General features: G+C 56.7%; 2 protein-coding genes across 8 annotated transcripts; both read right to left on the bottom strand.

Moving 5' to 3' along the window:
- Positions 88-6,356, bottom strand: SIRT7 (sirtuin 7). 4 transcript variants are annotated; one of them, XM_018065444.1, is made up of 10 exons: positions 6,210-6,354; positions 6,002-6,139; positions 5,812-5,916; positions 4,013-4,083; positions 3,851-3,923; positions 2,703-2,801; positions 2,394-2,630; positions 2,181-2,261; positions 1,891-1,997; positions 88-779 (listed from the first exon to the last, which is right to left on the bottom strand). In XM_018065444.1, the coding sequence occupies exons 1-10, from the start codon at positions 6,300-6,302 to the stop codon at positions 581-583; spliced, it is 1,203 nt and encodes a 400-aa protein (XP_017920933.1). In that variant the 5' UTR covers positions 6,303-6,354; the 3' UTR covers positions 88-580. The 4 variants fall into 4 exon arrangements, with proteins under 4 accessions (XP_017920933.1, XP_017920932.1, XP_017920931.1 ...); XM_018065443.1 differs by having other exon boundaries at positions 2,394-2,801; positions 6,002-6,118; positions 6,210-6,356; XM_018065442.1 differs by having other exon boundaries at positions 2,394-2,801; positions 6,210-6,355.
- On the bottom strand, positions 6,427-15,452 carry MAFG (MAF bZIP transcription factor G). 4 transcript variants are annotated; one of them, XM_018065447.1, is made up of 3 exons: positions 15,169-15,452; positions 11,354-11,417; positions 6,427-11,256 (listed from the first exon to the last, which is right to left on the bottom strand). In XM_018065447.1, exons 2-3 carry the CDS (start codon positions 11,387-11,389, stop codon positions 10,804-10,806), a joined length of 489 nt encoding a protein of 162 aa, XP_017920936.1. In that variant the 5' UTR covers positions 11,390-11,417; positions 15,169-15,452; the 3' UTR covers positions 6,427-10,803. The 4 variants fall into 4 exon arrangements, with proteins under 4 accessions (XP_017920936.1, XP_017920938.1, XP_017920935.1 ...); XM_018065449.1 differs by lacking the exon at positions 15,169-15,452 and adding an exon at positions 14,783-14,852; XM_018065446.1 differs by lacking the exon at positions 15,169-15,452 and adding an exon at positions 14,624-14,757.

Raw genomic sequence — 16,881 nt, 5'->3', positions numbered from 1 at the left:
CACGTGGGGCGCACCCGCCCCTTCAGAGTCTCGGCAGGCGCCTGCTCCCACCCACCGCTTCAGGAAGGTAGTCGCTGACACGGGGAAGACAGTGCAGAGATGTTTAATAACAATAAAAAGGCCTGCTGAGAGCCAAGGCTCAAAAATCACCCCTTTGCAGCATACTCAATACAGAAAAAGGCTTTTATAAACTTAACGTTTTCAGTAAGAAGTAGTAGAAATTGGGTTGATGCCCCTGAGACTGGCCTGGTGAATGAGGTAAGGCAGCCTTGTGCTTCCTCTTAGCTGGCCAGGTGTGAAATAACCGGAGTTCTGTTCTCACAGAGGGTGTGTGACTGCCACCTCTTTAGGAAGAGGCCGCTTGAGCAAGGCCTCCTCCATCATTAGGCCCATGCAGGGGGCAACCACAGCAGTGCAAGGGGGCTTCCCACGAGGACAAATGGCTAAACATGTCAGGGTGAAAATGTCACCCCCAGATAATTCACAGGGGGCAGTCCTGGCATTAATGGTGCCACCTGCCCCTGAACAAGAGTCCCGGCCATTTTCAAAGTGCCATCATTGTCCTTGGTCAAGCACCAGGTTACGTTACTTTCTTCCTTTTTGTGCGTTTGGTGCAGCCTCTGCCAAACCAGCCACCCAGGATGGGGGCTGAGCTAAGTGGTGCACCCCGGTCCCCAGGCCCAGGTTCCTCTCGGCTTCTGCACAGTGACTTGCGACTGTGGCTGCCTTCTTCACCAGCACGCAGGGGAGTCGCCAGGGAGAAGATGGGGTCCTGCCACCTACGGAAAGGGAAAGCTGGGTCAGGTGTGCCATGGAGCCCCTCGCAATCACAACCCGCCCCAGGACGGGAAAGCTGACTGAGGTCACCCTGCATCCCTCCCGTGTCTTAACTATGGCTGGGCTGTGTTCAGTGGTAGCTCCAGAACATCTGTGAGAGAGGTAAGTTCCCCCAATAACTCAAAGGCCAGGACCCAGACTAGCCTGTCCTCTGCAGAACTCACTCCTCGTTGGTGATTGAGGGGGCTGTGCACACAGGGGTTGGGGAGGCACTAACCCCAGGAAGGATGAGTCACTAGCCAACCCTGGGCCCCACCTTTCACTCATAAGGCCAGGGACAGGCAGACCAGACCCTCTTCCCCTTCCCAGACGGCAGGACTTGACAGGAGGAAAGCTGACTAGGGAGGCGTGGCCTAAACACTACACCGTGACGAGATCATGTGTCTGAGATGTAGAACCACATATTATAAACTTAAGATACAGATAAGCACTGATAAAGAAAATGAGCTAAGTTAATGTGAAAAAAAAAAAGTACAGTACACAATAGGCCCACATTACAGAACACCACAAACATAACATACAAGAATTGCCAGGCCCAGAAGGTGAAGGGATCCTTAATTCTTGAACCCTTTGATTAAAAGAAGTTACTGATTTCCCCTATAAGACCCTGGAAATTCACAGAGAAAGAAAGTGTAAACTTTTTACTCAATACACACACCACGTCTAAATTATCACAAATTCTGTATCAAGCCACAATTTGTTTAAGCTTCCCCAAAGTATTCCAGTTCCCCAAGCCAAGTGCACCCAGATCCTGAAGAGCAGAGTTGCTGAGAGCACATCCCTTCAAGGCACCTTCCCGTCCAGGCTGCCTGAGGGGAAGGGGGGACATCCAGGCATACCCTGGCAGATTCCCTCTCCCCGCAGGAATCACACCAGCCAGGACATCTCAGCCAATGCTGGGGCTGGGCCCTGCAGAGGCCACCATGCCACAGTCACGCCTTAGATGCCAGCTGCCACACCTCAGAGCTTTCTCTACACTCAGCTCACAGAGGACGACAGACACGGCCCATCCACACGGGGCAGGGAAGTGGGGGACGCGCCTGTACCCCTCACCTGCTGTAACGGGGGATCTCCAGGCCCAGTTCATCCATGAGGAGCTGCATGACGTCATCACACTTGCCGTGCAGCTTCAGGGCAGCCCAGTCATCCTTCGGGGTCCACTGGGGACAGGAGAAGGTAAGTGAGGATAGCACCTCACTCCTTCCCAACAGCCTGCTGGCCTTGGGCCCTGCTCAGCCAGACCTCCACAGTGGATGACTGTGGGACACAGATGTCCTAGGGATGGCTGGCTCTGCTGTTCTAAGGCCCAGGTCTGAGGAGGCGGCTCTGAGCACCTGAGTTACCTGCAAGTTCACAATGTAGAGCTTGGGCCGCCGGCTGGGGGGCTTGGTCATACACCAGAGGTGTGGATACTTCTTTAGAACCTGCGGGAATGGACAGACGGACAGACGACACACAACCCAGATAAGGAGGCTACAGGAAGATGGGGTCTAAGGTTGAGCTGACCAGATGCAGGCAGGTTCACCCCATTCCCATCCATGGTGCTATCTGCATACCTTTAAGCTGGAGCCTAAACACAGGATAGTGTCTGCTTTGCTGGCAGCCTGGGTGGCTGCCTCCCAATTCAGAGGCTGCCCCAGCGTCCCCCTCTCCCCAAAGTGCACGATGGTGTCCCTGAGTTGGCCTCCACACTTGTGGCAAGTGCGGCCGGTCTGGTGCCGGTGCAGGGCAGTGCGCTCCGTCACATCAAACACCCGCACATACTCCCTATTGGGAGTGCAGGCCGTGCAGACCTGAGGAAAGGTAGGGCCCGTGAGTGGGAGCCGCTGGCCTGCCCAGGCCCGAGTCCCTGAGGGATCGCTCACTTCAATGTACATGTTCCCGTGGAGCTCCGACATGGCTGAGCGGGGCAGCCCGCTTCGCAGGTGGAGCCCGTCGCAGTTCTGAGACACCACATGCTGCACCTGGAGGGGCAACAGTGGCGGTCAACAGGAGGAAGTGGGGGGCGGCACTCAGGTGTCAAAGCATACCAAACCCTGCCAGTCCCAGAGCCCCCAGCCCAGCAGAAGCTACAACCTTGCACAAAGCACCAAAGGCAAATCCAGAGCAGCAGGCTGGTCGCAGCAGGACCCAGGAGGCTCTGATGAGGAGGGCACCAGGCCCACCCCCAACGACTCAGAAGCACTAGGAGCCCCCAGGAGGGCAAATGTTTGTACCACCTCCTATTGGCTGAAAAGGGGCTGGGGACCCAGACTGATGCTTTAGGTCCTTGAAGCCCTAGAAGTTGGACCCCTCTCCCATTTGGCAACAGGTGCTTAGCGGAGGATCTCCAGAGACTTCTTACTAGTTTGCCCTGTTATCTAGGTGGTTCCTGAGGTCTGTGGGAAAATGCAAGAGAAACCCGAGAGGAAGGGGCTACCCTCGCAAGCTCAGGGCCTAGGTGGACTCTCTGTGTGATGATGATTCAGCAAATAGGCTGCCCTCTACTCTTGGAGTGGAAACACAGGAGAAATAGATGGCAGCTCAAACCAGAATCTAAACTGCTTAGTGGGTGCTCATCAGGGGTACCACTGGCTGATAGAGGTAGTATGCAACTGTCACCTGGGCACCAAGGTGGCCCTCCGGGTCCTAGTCACGGACCCAGTGAGTACAATCAGCCCTCTATATCCGAGGGTTCTACATCCGCAGATTCAACCAACCAAAGATCAAAAATATCTGGGGTGGGGGGGGGGTGGCGGGAATATTCGGAGGAAAGAAATCTATAAAGTTCCAAGAAGCAAAACTTGAATTGGCTACATACTGGCAAGAATCTGCATAGTATTTATACCAGTTTAAATAGCACTGATATTATATTAGGTTTTATAAATAACTCATAGATGATTTATAGTATAGGAGAGGATGTCCAAATTACACACAAACACTACGTCCTTTTTATACAAAGGATTTGAGCATCTGCAGCCTTTGCTATCTACTACTAAAGGATGCCTGGACACTAGCCACCCTGGGCTCTTACCAGCTTCTGCTCATGTAAGCGGGCGATGCTCATGTGGGTGAGGGTTGGCTCAGCCTCACTCAGGTCAGCAGCACTGCCAGGTGGAAGGGAAGCAAAGGTGAGGGGAGTTGCAAGGACAGGTACATGTTCAACCAGGTAGGAATGCTGTGCTAGGTTACTCACCTAACACTTCTTCCCTTCTGAAGCAGTGTCCATACTCCATTAGGGCCCCGGTAATCTGGGATAGAGGCTGCCTGCAGGTTCACAAAGGAGATAAGCCCAGTGAAAAGATCATTGGAGGCACTGATAGAATTCCCAAGAATTTATCTTCAGTACTTCCCAGGCTGGCCCGCAAACTGGTCGATTCGTTCCATAGGCTGAGCATTTCCTAGTCTAACATCCACCCAGATGGAATGCACGGCTAGTGGCTTCTCTGCTCTGCAAGGACCCCTGCCCGCTGTACCTCCCCACCCCCACACCTGTTCCAGCTCATCCTTCTAAGCTCCAAGGAGCCTTGTCCATGCTGGGAGCCTCTTTACCAAGTAGTCCAGCCTGGGCTCTGTGGACAGATCTGTCCTCATACTGAGGGGAAAGACTGATCAGGCTCATCAATGTGTCCCCAGGGTCTAGCCAGTACTCAAGGTTTAGCAGACAGTGAACCCATAAGTGGAACACTCCACCCTCCAAGTTCTCACATCCTGATGCTATAAATGGTTCTTGGCCTACCTTTACAAAGGCCAACCTCTTCAGACAAGATAAACGTTACTGAATTTCCCAAGCTCCCAATCCACTGAAACAGAGCTACTCCGAGGGAAGAAAACAGAGTGTGACAGGATCAAGGCATCCTGTGCTTCCCCAGGCTGTGAGTGACCTCCCTTGTGGGGAGCCTTGTCTCTTCTCAGGTGCTTAAGCTCAGAAAAATGCCCACCCTGACCAGTAATTCTTATGCACATGGAAAATGGGAACCTCAAACAGTAACACTCAGAGCAAATTAATGTACAGCATACGGTTTTAGTAGCTGCTTACAAATCTTTAAAAAGTGATGTCACTGCTTTCACATGTGCCAGGGTTCCAGGTGTTGGTAAGTTAAAGCGGTTAACATACCTTACACATTCTCGCTATTGGGCCTCTTCAGTCATCCCTGCATGGAGAGTCTTACTTCACAAGTGCCTGTAAAATCTTATCCACCCTTCAAGGCCCAGACTCAATGCCATGCCACCTCCCACAGAAAAACAATCAGATGGGTTTCCCAGCTGAAACCAGAGGGTGTATTTGGATTTCCATTCTAGGGGCCTAGCACAGCCAGCTTCACATTAGTCATTTGCTTATACGGTCTACTATCACCACCTATGGATTCTTGACAGAAATCCTTGCTTATTCACCTCTGCTGGGCCTACATGCAGGTCACACTCAGCTTGCACCCAGCAATTAAAGCGCGTGCTATCCACACTATCCAAGCTAGTCACATTCGGCTGCCCAGGTAGTTTCTCTATAAAACTTACCAAAAGCCGTAGCATTTCCCTTCCTTATCTAGGGCACTCTAATGCGTACTGCCTTGTGTTCTACTTACCTTACTTCAACTTTCAGAGTGAATGGGGAATGAGAAGGTAGTTCGGGGCTTAGCTTTGCCCACATAACCTTCGGACAAGCACCAAACCATCAAGTCCTGTTTTTACCACTCTTCCTTTCCTGTTTCTAACTGGGTATAATGCAAACTTCAAATATTTAAAAACGTCTATCCACTTAACGAAGGTCCAAATGGAGTCATTTCGAGTTTCTCTAAAAAAGTAAAGACGCTCAGGAGATGCTTTTGCAGTAAGCTTTTGCAAATCGGTACCATTGCTTAACAGAATACTGTGCTCAGCGCCGGAGTCAGACACCCAGAAGGGGGCGCCCCCCGCCTGCCCAAGCTCCAGCAGTCCGTGTTTCCCAAGACCTGGGAGCCGATCCAGGGCGCAGTCGTCCCCGCCTCGGGTCCCTACCGTGCTGATCCCTGCGCCCGTGTAGACGACCAGGTATTTGGCATTGCGGACGGCGCTGGCCAGCTCCCGGACTTTCCTCTGCAGCTCCTCCGGGTCGTCGCACACCTGCCAAGACACCAAGGCCGGTCGTGAGCCGGCCCCGGCCCGCCCGCCCGCGTGCTCGCCCAGCCCGCCCGCGCCCGAGACTTGCCTCCTCCTGCCGCCGCTTCAGGCCCTCGCGCCGCCTGCTCCGGCCCTGCAGCTCGGTCACCAGGTCCTCGCTCTCGGCCAGGAGCCGGCCCTCCTCGGCGCTGCGCTCGGTCGCCGCCTTCCTCAGGATGCGCGACACCTGCAGGCGCGGGGCGGGCGGTGAGGGCGGCGCGGGCTGGGGACGCGGCGCGGGGCGGGCGGCGGCGTACCTGGCGGAGGCGCTCTCTCTGTTGCTCCTCTCGCAACCTCCGGACCCGCTCCGCTGCCTTGCGCTCGGACCGGCTGAGACCCCCGGCAGCCATCGCTCCTGAGGAGACTCGCGCTTCCGCTTCCGCCTCCCGGCAGGCCACGCACCAGCGCATGCGCGCAAGACCCGCCCCGCCCTTACGCCCCGCCCGCGCGTTGCCCCAAGGAAACACCTGCCAGTCTCTTTAAAAGGTGTTTATTGATCATATACAAAATAAAGAAAACCTTATATATCACAAACATACACTATATACAGCAATAAATACCCGGGGCCTGGCCCTGTGCCGCCCCTCCTGGACAATAATTTAGCAATAAATACTGCACAGGGCAGGGAGGGCACGAGGCCGCGGCCGCCCAGGTCAGCCAGGGTGCCCCAGTGAGGCCCTTCCCCACCTGGATCTTCAACAACCCCCGCCCGCCCCGGCAGATCCCAGCGTACCCTCGCCCGCCCCCACCCCCCCCCCACTTCCTGTCTTTAGCCTTAGGCAGGGCAGGTAGGATCTGATCAACTCTGCTCGGCCCACCTTCTCAGCGCCAGGAGAGCAGCAGAGCTGGACACACTGGACAGCCCTTATCCTGCTGCCCTAAGATGCCAGGAGAAGGTTTTCTGTACCCAATCCCGTTTGGTTAAAGGCTTCAGGGACTAGCAGTTTGAGGGGATGTGGAGAGGGTGGGGCTGGGACACAAGGTTGTTAGAGGGGTCCCCCTTCACAGGTCACTAGGGACGGCTCTCCTAACACCCACGTACCAAGGCTGCTGCTCCAGGGTGGGGTGGAAATGTGTGTGACTGGTCCAACAAGTATAGCACATGCTCAGGACACAGACCAGAGCAAGACAAGTTACCAGTCTCCAGGGCACACCCTTGCCTCTTCCCATCAGCTTCAAAACCAGACAGCTAACTGGAAGGCAAAAACCTGCCAGAAAGAATTATTAGGTGGCTTTTGGGGGAAAAAATCGTTAATGTGTTGGTTCCTTTCACCAAACCACAGCCTAAAAAAGTAACTTACAAGATCCTAGAGCGGAAACAGTGCTGCAGGCTGTGGCTTCCCAGCTGTGGACGGAAGCTTTGGCCAACCAGCCACTCCAGAGAAGGAAGCAGCAGTTGACACCATGGGGCTTGACCATCTGTCCCAAAGCAGGCTGCAGCGGATCAGAGCTGCAGGCCCAGGCACCAACCACTGAGGCTGCCACTGATGGTCAGGGTTGTGCCCAGACCTGGAGGCCTGAACCAAGAGTAGAAAAGCCTCCAGGGAGACCTGGCACCTGGCAGAAACCAGCATACCACCCAGCAGCCACAGCTTCTCCAATGCAGTGAGTGCTACCTGGAGCAGTGGCCAAGAGCCACGGGGAGGGCTCCCTGGAGCCATAACTTTGGGCAGGAGCTGACCTGTTCCCAAAGGGTTCGCCTCTGAAATCTGAGTGTCCATGTTGGGATAAGGGAAGATGGGCGAGGGCAAAGTGTAAAGGAAGGTGCACATTATGGTTTACTTAGCGGACAAGTTTGGGAGAACTGGCCTGGGCCAAAGTCCTCAATTCGCTGTGTCAAAAAGTTGAGGAGAAAGAGAACACGACACACTCACAGTAGGAAAAATGAATTAACAAGAATCAAAAAGACACCAAACAGCCACATATGGACACAGGATCTACTGTCTAGAACCAAAGTGAAGTGGGGGAGGGGCAGAGCAGCCCCAAGAGGCTGGCTTAAAGGGAGCAGGATGCTCCCCAGATCCAAGGAAGAGTCGCTCCAAATCCAAAAACCTCAAAAGGAAGCATAGCCTCACTAACTCCAGACGTGTCTATAAACCAAACCAAGGACCTGTAATTCTGTTCAGCACATGCCCACCCTCAAACCTCCTCTTTCCAGGTCTACAGCATGGCAAGAGTGCACAGAGATGGACGCCCCACCTCTGAACAAAAGTGGGGACTGCACTTGGACAGAGAGCCTGTCCCTCCCCTTGCCCAGGACAGGGCATGATCTCTCTTTAGAGATTCTTATGATGTGATTCCAACTTGCTGCTACAAGCAACATCAACCACTCTCTTCTGGACCTTAGGTAGACAAAGCCAGACTGCAGGGAGCCAAAGGAAGCCACTAAGTGATTCAGAGTCAATGGTCAAAATCTCCATTGCAGGCCAACCTGGGTATAGCCAGGAATGTCTCTGAGTGTCTAGGGTCAAGATCAAGCCCATCAACACAACAGAAGTTGACAGCCCCAATTCCCCAGAGTTTGGGTATGCTGCGTCAAACTCTGGGATGAAGATTCTACTGTCCACAAGGTTAAACCCTGCCAGGCCACATTGTTTTTCTTTTCACCAGCCCACTTCTGTGCTTTTTCGTGTGTTTCAAGGCCCCCAGAGAAGCCAACCAGCGACCCCAAGTAGTAGCCAAGTCCCACATGGCCAGAGCCAGGGGAGTAGCCTCTTGGGGGGAGGGAGGGGCAGGCACCACAGGCAGCCCCCATCACGTGCCTACAAGTAGCGGCCCAAGCCAAGTCTGAGACTGGCTGCCTCACTGAGTGGCCACGATGGGAAGGTGGGCTCAGCCCTGGGGAAGCACCTCCACAAGCCGAGCAGCGGATCCCTGGAAGACACAGACCCCAAAGGGTGGTGAAAGAAGGCCCAAAGCCGAGAGCTGCCAGCATGTTTGGGGGGAGAGGAGGGACAGGACCTGGCCCTGGAGACCGTAGCCCTTGTCTGGCACTGGTGGGAACCCCCAGGCCTTCAGGCAAGAAGGGGCTGCTCCAGGTGGGCCCCGAAACCACCTGGCTCTGCCTGGGAAGCACCGTCCCGCAGCATGGAATCAGCTCTGGGATGAGTGGGCAGTGGGTCCCCTGGGCTTCCCCTGCTGAGGCCCACCTGAAACCCACAGAAACAAATCTCAGATCGGTGGCTGGAGCCCAAACACGGTGACTGGAGGCCAGAAGGAAGACAGCTAGGGGCAGCTTGGCCCTGGCCTGGTGGGCACCCACAGTGACTCCTTGATCCCTGCGAGCCCCCACCCAGGGCCAGAGGCCGAGGATAAGGAAGTAGTGCGGGGGGCCAGGGGCAGGGGGGCGCCCAGGATGGCCCCCAGTTCCACCTACACTGCTGCTGGACCAGCCCAAGCCTGAGACACACGTGCGAAGCCGAGGGTCAGCCCGGGGTATGGCAGAACCCTGCAACTGACCCCCGCTGACCCCGGCTCTGGGGCTCAAGTTGAGTGCCAAAGCAGAAGAGGCAGGGCTGGCGGCACAGACCCCCAAGCTCCACAGGAGCAGGCGCAGCCTGGCACGGCAGCCTGGGCCTGACAAGTCAGCAGAAGCAAAACCACAACCAAATCCAAAAAAACAAACACGGGAGAACAGACACAAGAAGTGACACCCACAGGTCAAAGGTCACCAGAAGCACCAGCACGTGACGCTGCACAAGACCTCACCAGGCACGGACGACACCACGGCACCGGCAAGAGACGGAAGCAGGAAGGGGCAAGGGAGTAAGTCACTTTCGGTACAATTGCAAAAGAGATAGCAGGGAGGACGTCAGGACGCGCCTTCCGGTCGCTCGCGGCTTGGCTTTTTTTTTTGTCTTTTTTTTTTTAAACTAAGTTTTATAAATAACGTCTGATAACTCTGTGTATATAAAAACTAAACTCCAACAGCCACAAAGACTTGTCTGTAAGTTTACAAGAAAGGATTTTTTTTTTCTTTTTTTTAAACTAGCAAAGTTTCTATTATACTTTCTTCCCTTTTCCATGTATATGGTCAAATGTTCTTGCTTTTTTTTAAAAAGACAGTTTTATAAATACTCTGCAGCTTTTTTTTCCTCTAGCTTTTAAACATATAATTTAATAACTTCGTAAAAGGAACTTCTCTCTTTTAAATAAAGGGCTATGTAACCACACAAACAGGTCATGTAAACAGTGACACGGGACCCATCGAAGGACACTGGACACACCCTTCACGCTCACAACCAGTGATTTGGTCTTGTTCAGTGCAACACGTCAGGCGTGAGTGCCAAGGCCCCTGGCCCACAGCCACACAACGCCCCATCCCCCTAGCGCCAGACTGGTGGCCCGCCCATCCAGGGCTCTCGGGAACAGCCAATTCCGTCTAGGCCTGCGGGCTGGGCTGAGAATGAACCTCCTGGCCTCCTGCTAACCCAGTGGCCATCAGAGCCTGTGGGCCACTTCGTAGTGAGAACAGCCTCTCTTGTCCTACAGCCTTCCGTGTTCGGGGACACCCATGCCCCGGAGAACCCACTTGATCTTACTCTGTCCACTCCCAAAGGCTGACTCTGGACTCCAAGCCCATCTGCCCGTGGTACACAGGGGGTGGGGGCGACCCCACGTCACCGCCAAACTGACCAATCCCAACGTACAAAACACACGATGACAAAGACGAGATCAAAGGGGCTCAGCCCAGCGCCCCTGGGGTGCAGGTTGTGCTTTGCAGGGAAGGGAGGAGGTAGGAGAGGAGGAAAAGGAGAGAAGAGGAAGAGGAGGAAGGAAGAAGGGGACAGGGCTGCCGAATTTGCCATGCGCCTACTGGCCCCTTGCAGACCCGCCTGGCCAAGTGTGTCCCTACGACCGGGCGTCCGTCTTGGACTTTACTATTGTGATGACACTGGTGGCAGCCACCTTGCCAGGGACGAGGGGCCCCAAGCCGGCAGCAAGGGGACCCCGAGCTGGCGCCACAGGGCTTCGGGCCACGGTCCTGGCGAAGTTCTGCAGGGCCTCGTACTTAGAGCGCAGGGCATCGAGCTCCAGCTTCATGCTGGCGTTCTCGGAGGCCAGCTTCTCCACCTCCTGCTGCAGCTCCGCCTTCTGCTTCTCCAGCTCCTCCTTCTGGGTCACCCTCTTCACACGGCAGCTGGCAGCGTAGCCGCGGTTCTTGAGCGTGCGCCGGCGCTGCTTCAGCTGGATGATCTCCTCCTTCGACAGGCCCCGCAGGTGCTGGTTCAGCTCCCGCACTGACATGGTCACCAGCTCCTCGTCAGTCAGGCTGGTGCCATTCTCTCCCGGCTCCCGCTTCACCTGAGGAGGGCACAGCGCACGAGGTCATGGGCCAAGTGGGGGCCATCCGGCCCTGTGCCACCCCAGCCCTGAGATGCTGCCCACCCTATCTGCTCACCTTCAAGGCCTTGTTTCCTTTATTGGGGGTCGTCATAACCCGGAGGGCACAGCAAGCAGGCACTCTGCGAGACAGGGAGTGAAGGTCAGGACCCTGGAGACCACTCCCTTTCCCTCCCCAGTCCACACAGACCCTTGAGCCCCCCTGACACCCTCTGTCTACCCAGAGGAAGACACCCATCCACCTCCCACCCCAGCCTCACCCCTTGCCTGCCCCTTCCCTTTGATACCTGGCCTCTCCCGAGCTGGGTTGCTCCCTGTCCACCCTGCCCCTAGGGAACTAGGTGGGAGGCTAGGAGGGTCAGATGGGGGAAGGGGAACTGAAGGGCTATTAGGGAGGCAGAGGCAAGAAAAGGGGCCGGGAGTGGGGGGTGGGGGTGGGTAGAGATTAGAAGGATGCGGGAGGGGCCAGCCTAGAAGGAAGCCGGGAGCTTTAAAAATAACCCCAGTGCGCCCCAGAGCACGGCTGTTCCTGGCGAGTCATGCTGACTCAGCACATCGCTCCCGCTCTCTGCTCTCTGCTCTCTCACCGGCCTGGCACTCCCCGAGGCCGCCAGCCAACACAGCCCCAGGGGACTGGCAGCAGCAAGCTGCTGGGGCGGTGAAGACCAGCCTGGCCAACAGCAGGTGAGGGTCGGAGCCAGGGTTCTACCTCCCCTAAGCCGCCTGGGACAAAGCCCTGCTACCGTGAAGGCTCAGTGGGCTGTCCCCACTGGGGACTGGAGCAGAGGGGAGGATGCAGGAGACTGCCAATTCTCCTAGACTGCTCACTTTGAAGAGTAGCAAGCGGAGTTGTCCAAGCCGCTCTGATTGCTCTGATTTTGTCTTTAGCACAGGTGGGAGCTCCCCACCCTCCTGGTGGCAGAAACTCCTGCCAGGGGAGCCCAGCCCTGTGCCCCTCCGCCCTCTTTGTCCACCTCTGCTGCTGATGGAGTAACCATCCTGTGGCTTTGGTTGCAGCTTTCTGTACCCCTGCCCCACCCCATCCAGGGTATTTCACAAGAGTGCCCACAACTGACCCCCCAGGGGCCTGCTCAGCCCTTTCTGGCCAGTGACTGTTCTCTGGCAGGGAACAAAACTCAGAGGACCCCCTCACCCACCCACTGGTCATCTTTTCTGCATCCTGCCCTCACTTTCTGCAGCCCTGCCTAGGACATTTCTCCCCACTGAGTCCTGGATTCCTGGCTCAGCTGGACCACTTCTGTCCCCTTGCTCCCTCTGTGACCTTCCAGGTTAGATGCAGGGAGGTAAATGGAGGCCTAACCAGGATTGTGGTGCCCTCCTGGAGAGGCTATGGAGCCACCGCTCTTCCAGAGCAGAGGGTGGGGCAGAGGAACTGGAGGTCACAAGGTCTTCAGGGCCCCATGCCTACCACAGGAGCCAGGTCCTCCAGGTGGAGCCAGAAGGGCTCCCCGAGCCCTGAGTCGGGGTCCAGGGTCTGTCAGCGCGAAGGAAAAGCCCTGGCACCAGCTTTTCCCACGCGCCATCCTCCACCCACCCCCCAACCCCCAAATGCTGAGCACACGGTGACTTCCTGAAGAGATCACACAGAAAAGTGCCGAGCGTGGCGGCTGGGAGCTGAAAAGTGCCTCCTCGGCAGATTTCACCCTCCACAGAAGCCCTGAACTCAGCACAAGTGTAGCCAATCGCCTCCTAATCAAAGGTGTGCCTGTGTGCTACTCGTGAGGGGGAGGGGCAGGTCTCAGCAAAGCAGGGGCTTCTGACCTCCTGGCCTGGTCTCGGCTACCTGAGGACTCTCACTACTGGGATGGAGACAGCTTTTGGGCATGGGCTGGGACTGATGGCTCAGGACCGTCAGTCCCAGCCCACCACAAGAAACCAGAGGGAGGGCATTTCAGAGGTTGGATCAAGGAGAACCTTTACCCTGCCTCTCATCTCTGCTTCCGCTAAGGCTGAGCACAACTTGTGGAGAAGGCATGGGTGGTCCCAAGGGCAGGAACCCACCAAGGTACCCAGGGCCACTCATTCAAGGTGAGAGCCAGCCAGAAAGGGGAGAGAGCTCCATCCTCTTTCCCAGGTGTGGACAGCAGACAGGAGGCCAGTCGCCCCTGCTCCTTCTCCTGATCACAAACACCAGTGGCTAAACTGCCCTGGCAGGTGTGGCGTTGGTCACTCTGGCACCCTCACCTAGCCCACTGCACTCCCACCCTGCCCTTTAGACCAACCTTCTCCAGAAGCCCTTTGTAAAAAGTCTAAAACTTAATTTCCACCAGAGCATAAGTAGCTGAGAAGAATCTACATGTTCCTGGGGCATAGAATTTCAGCCAAAAGATCAGCTTAAGTGTTAAAACACCTGGCATCTATAAGCCCAGGGCTGGAGGGGAAGGACAAACCACAAGGTCAGCCTTGGCTAGCCATGAACCTCTGGGCAAGAGCAGTCAGCTCTGGTCTAGACGGAGTGCTCCCCTAACCCTGAAGACCAGGAACCACTCATACACCCAAGAAAAGTAGTTCAGGCCACACCACCCTCAGGCTGTCACTCCCCAGGAGTCCCTACCACTGGCCTGATACCCAGAAGGGCCACGTTCTTTGCTAACCTGCACAGTACTGAGCCCCAACCTCAAGTGGAACCACTCTGGGGTGACGGGGATGCATCAACTCCTGCCATCCACACCAGTCCACCCTCAAAGTTACCACCACTCAGACCCCAAGGCCAGGCTGTGAAGAAAGCCAAAGCCTGTTCACCAGACACCTCACTCCCCTCAAGTCTAAGTCCTTATGCTTCCTCTCCTTTGCCAATTTCCTGGTAAAGCTGCACTGACTTGCCCCCTAAACTGTCCACTGTCACCGAGGACTCAAGTACAGGCGCCCCTCCTTCTCCCACTGCCTCATGTCTTCCCACCTGAGACAGCTGGGCCTGGCCAACCACGCCAGCCACAGGGAAAGCCTACTTCCCAGCCCGCTAGGACGGCCCTCCCTAGGCTCCTCCCCTCTTCTCAGAACTATTTCCCAGTTTGGGGAACTGTCCCAGAGGCGGGTCAGGGACCAGCAGCCTGAGAAAAGCTTGCCTGGGAGGGGATGGACACACCAGGGGTTTCACCCTCTACCCCGGGATAACCTGCACCGTGACTGCTCCGTTTACTCCTCACCCTCCTATCGTAAACTCGTATCAGTCCAAACTTAAGCAGGCGCCCCAGCCTGGGGCCTGGCCCCTTCTAACTTCCCACGGTTTCCCTCTCACCCCTCGTTTCCCGGCCTCTCAGGCCCCTAGCTGAAATCCCCCCAGGCATTAGGACAAGCATCTAGTGACCTCATGCTGATGACTCAGCAAGTCTCCCTCTGGGCTCTGGCACGCGTGTGACGGAGTGAAGCCGGCGCGGGCAGGGTCTTCCCAGCCCGCCCCCCACGTGCCGCCTCCTGCCCCCAGCTTGCCAAAGACCCCGCGCCAGGGAAGCCTTGACACAGACACCTGATGAATCAGCAGCTCAGGCCGGGGCCGCCGAGCTCTTCCGCGGAGCCCTGGGCGCCCTGCTCGACCCCACCCTTTCCTCCCGCCACCCAGGCCGCCCCTCCCTCCAGGACGCCCGGCTTTACCTAGCCAGCCCAGAACAAGCCCCGCCCTGCCCCTGAGCGCTCCTGCGCCCACCCCATTACCCCCGGCTCAGAGGCCAGGAACTGCCCCTGACCGGTGGGGAAATCGAGGCATGGGCCGCCAGCAGGGCACAGGCAGACCCAAAGACCTAAGTACCCGGCCCGCGCCGCCGGGAGGAGTCGCAGCCCCGCGAGCACCCGTCCCCGGCCTGGAATCCCTGGCCACCCTCCGTCCGGCCCTAGCCGGGCCGCCGCCGCACTCACCCACCACACTGCGGGCCCGGCGGGCCGAGGCCGGGGCGGGGCGGGGCGGGCACTCCGAGGCCGCGCTGGGCTGGCCGAGCGAGTACTCCGGGCCCAGAGTAGGGGCTCGCCGCCTGCGCGGGCCGCGCCGAGCGCGCTGGGAAGGCCGGGCTGGACCAGGCTCGGGGCTCGGGATTCTTCGCCGCCGCCGCCGTCGCCACCGCCGCCACAGCCACCGCCGCCGCCGCTCCACAGACGTCACATGATGTTTGGTCACGTGGGCTCCATTCATGAAGCAGCGACGCGACCGGCTGGGGCTTAAAGGGGAAGGTGCGGCGGCGGCGGCGGCGGCGGCGGGGGCGGGGCACGCCTGCACTGCGCTTGCGCGCCCAGGCGCCGTCGCCTGGGCAACGCGCGCCGCGCCCGGTGGGTGAGGTCTCGCGGGACTGGCCCAGGAGCGCGCTCCCGGCCAGCCACGCCCCCTTCAAGGCGGGGTCTGGCTATCCTGCTCAAATATTCTCCTGTGCCTTGTGTGCAGGACAATTCAAAGGCCACGTGTCCAGAGTGCAGGTGCGGATCAGAGGTCCCACGCATAACGGAGAAGATTCTCACGGTAGTTCTGATGCCGCCTGTCAGACTCTGCATGCACTGCCTCCATAACTGGAGCGGGCCTCAGCCCTGCCAGGAACGTTGGCCTGGCTCACAGAAGACCCATATACTCCCGGAGGTGAAGGGCTTGTCCAGGATTCAAAACTTAGGTCTGTCTGCCACTTCCAGCATCCTTCCTGTAGTGTAATCTGTCTTTACCCAACATCCTGAGACCTCACAAGGACTCAAGTGGTCCCTGGAACACGTCTGGCTCAGAGTGGGTGAGGGGTAAACATCTGTTGAATTAACAGTTGATGTAGGAATTGTACCTTTCCCTTCCTGTTTCATCAGCATCTGGCTGGAACTCAGGTCACCGGTCCATGTCTGCTCCTGAACTTAGTCTCTAAGTTCTCACGGCTCTTCAAAATTCCCAGAGAAAAAGGTGACAAAAGGCAGACGGGAAATTGAAGGGATCCAATTTCTACCTTGAAATTCTGGATTTACCTTCTTAAATGAAAAGCCAGGAAGGGACACCTACCCTGCCAGGCAGGTCAGAGGGATCAGGTGAGCTGAAAGAAGGGTGAGTGAGAGGTTGCCTGTCCTCAGGGGAATTCAGTGCCACTGATGGAGGCCAACCCAGGAGGCCCCCAAAGCCCGGAGACAACAAGGTGTTAGCAGCTCTCTCTCCCAGACTCTAATTCCCTCAGAATCCCACAGGACCTTGTCACCTACTTTGCAGGGTTGCATGTGTTTGTCTTATCATCCTGTCTGTGTTCTTTAAGGGCAAGGCGTGTCCCCTGTACTGGGTGTAGCCTGAGTCTCACAATGTACTAGACCACAAAGACTTGCCTCTGAGGCCAAGAAAGAGGTCTTGGACCTCTCGCATCCTCACCACCAGCTTCAGGCTCTTCTGTCCCTGCTCACACTTGCAGGGATTTCCACAGGTGTCACTTTTTGCAGGATACCAAACACTTCATAGCATTCTCCCCACATCACACCCTTTCTCAGGCTTGTATGACTCTGCCACACTTCCCCACCTCTGGCCTTTGGTGGTTGGAATCAAGGTTCACAGACCTGCTGGCTGAAACCCAGTGTGTTCTTCATGGGGTAGCACAAAGCTTGTTGCAAAGCTCGTCTGGATCCCTG

The sequence above is a fragment of the Capra hircus genome, chromosome 19, assembly GCF_001704415.2.
Source record: "Capra hircus breed San Clemente chromosome 19, ASM170441v1, whole genome shotgun sequence".
Classification (NCBI taxonomy): Eukaryota; Metazoa; Chordata; class Mammalia; order Artiodactyla; family Bovidae; genus Capra; species Capra hircus.
The sequence above is the reverse complement of the archived record's forward strand: the minus strand, read 5'-3'. Positions and strand labels throughout refer to the sequence as shown.

Coding starts and splice junctions, on each gene's coding strand:
- SIRT7 (XM_018065442.1), bottom strand. CDS start 6,302: ATGGCTGCCGGGGGTCTCAGCCGGTCCGAGCGCAAGGCAGCGGAGCGG. Junction 3,924..4,012: donor CAGAAGGGAAGAAGTGTTAG/GTGAGTAACCTA, acceptor TCCACCTGGCAG/TGCTGCTGACCTGAGTGAGG. Junction 2,802..3,850: donor GCTTACATGAGCAGAAGCTG/GTAAGAGCCCAG, acceptor TTGCCCCTCCAG/GTGCAGCATGTGGTGTCTCA.
- MAFG (XM_018065446.1), bottom strand. Junction 11,257..11,353: donor AAGGAAACAAGGCCTTGAAG/GTGAGCAGATAG, acceptor TGCCCTCCTCAG/GTGAAGCGGGAGCCGGGAGA.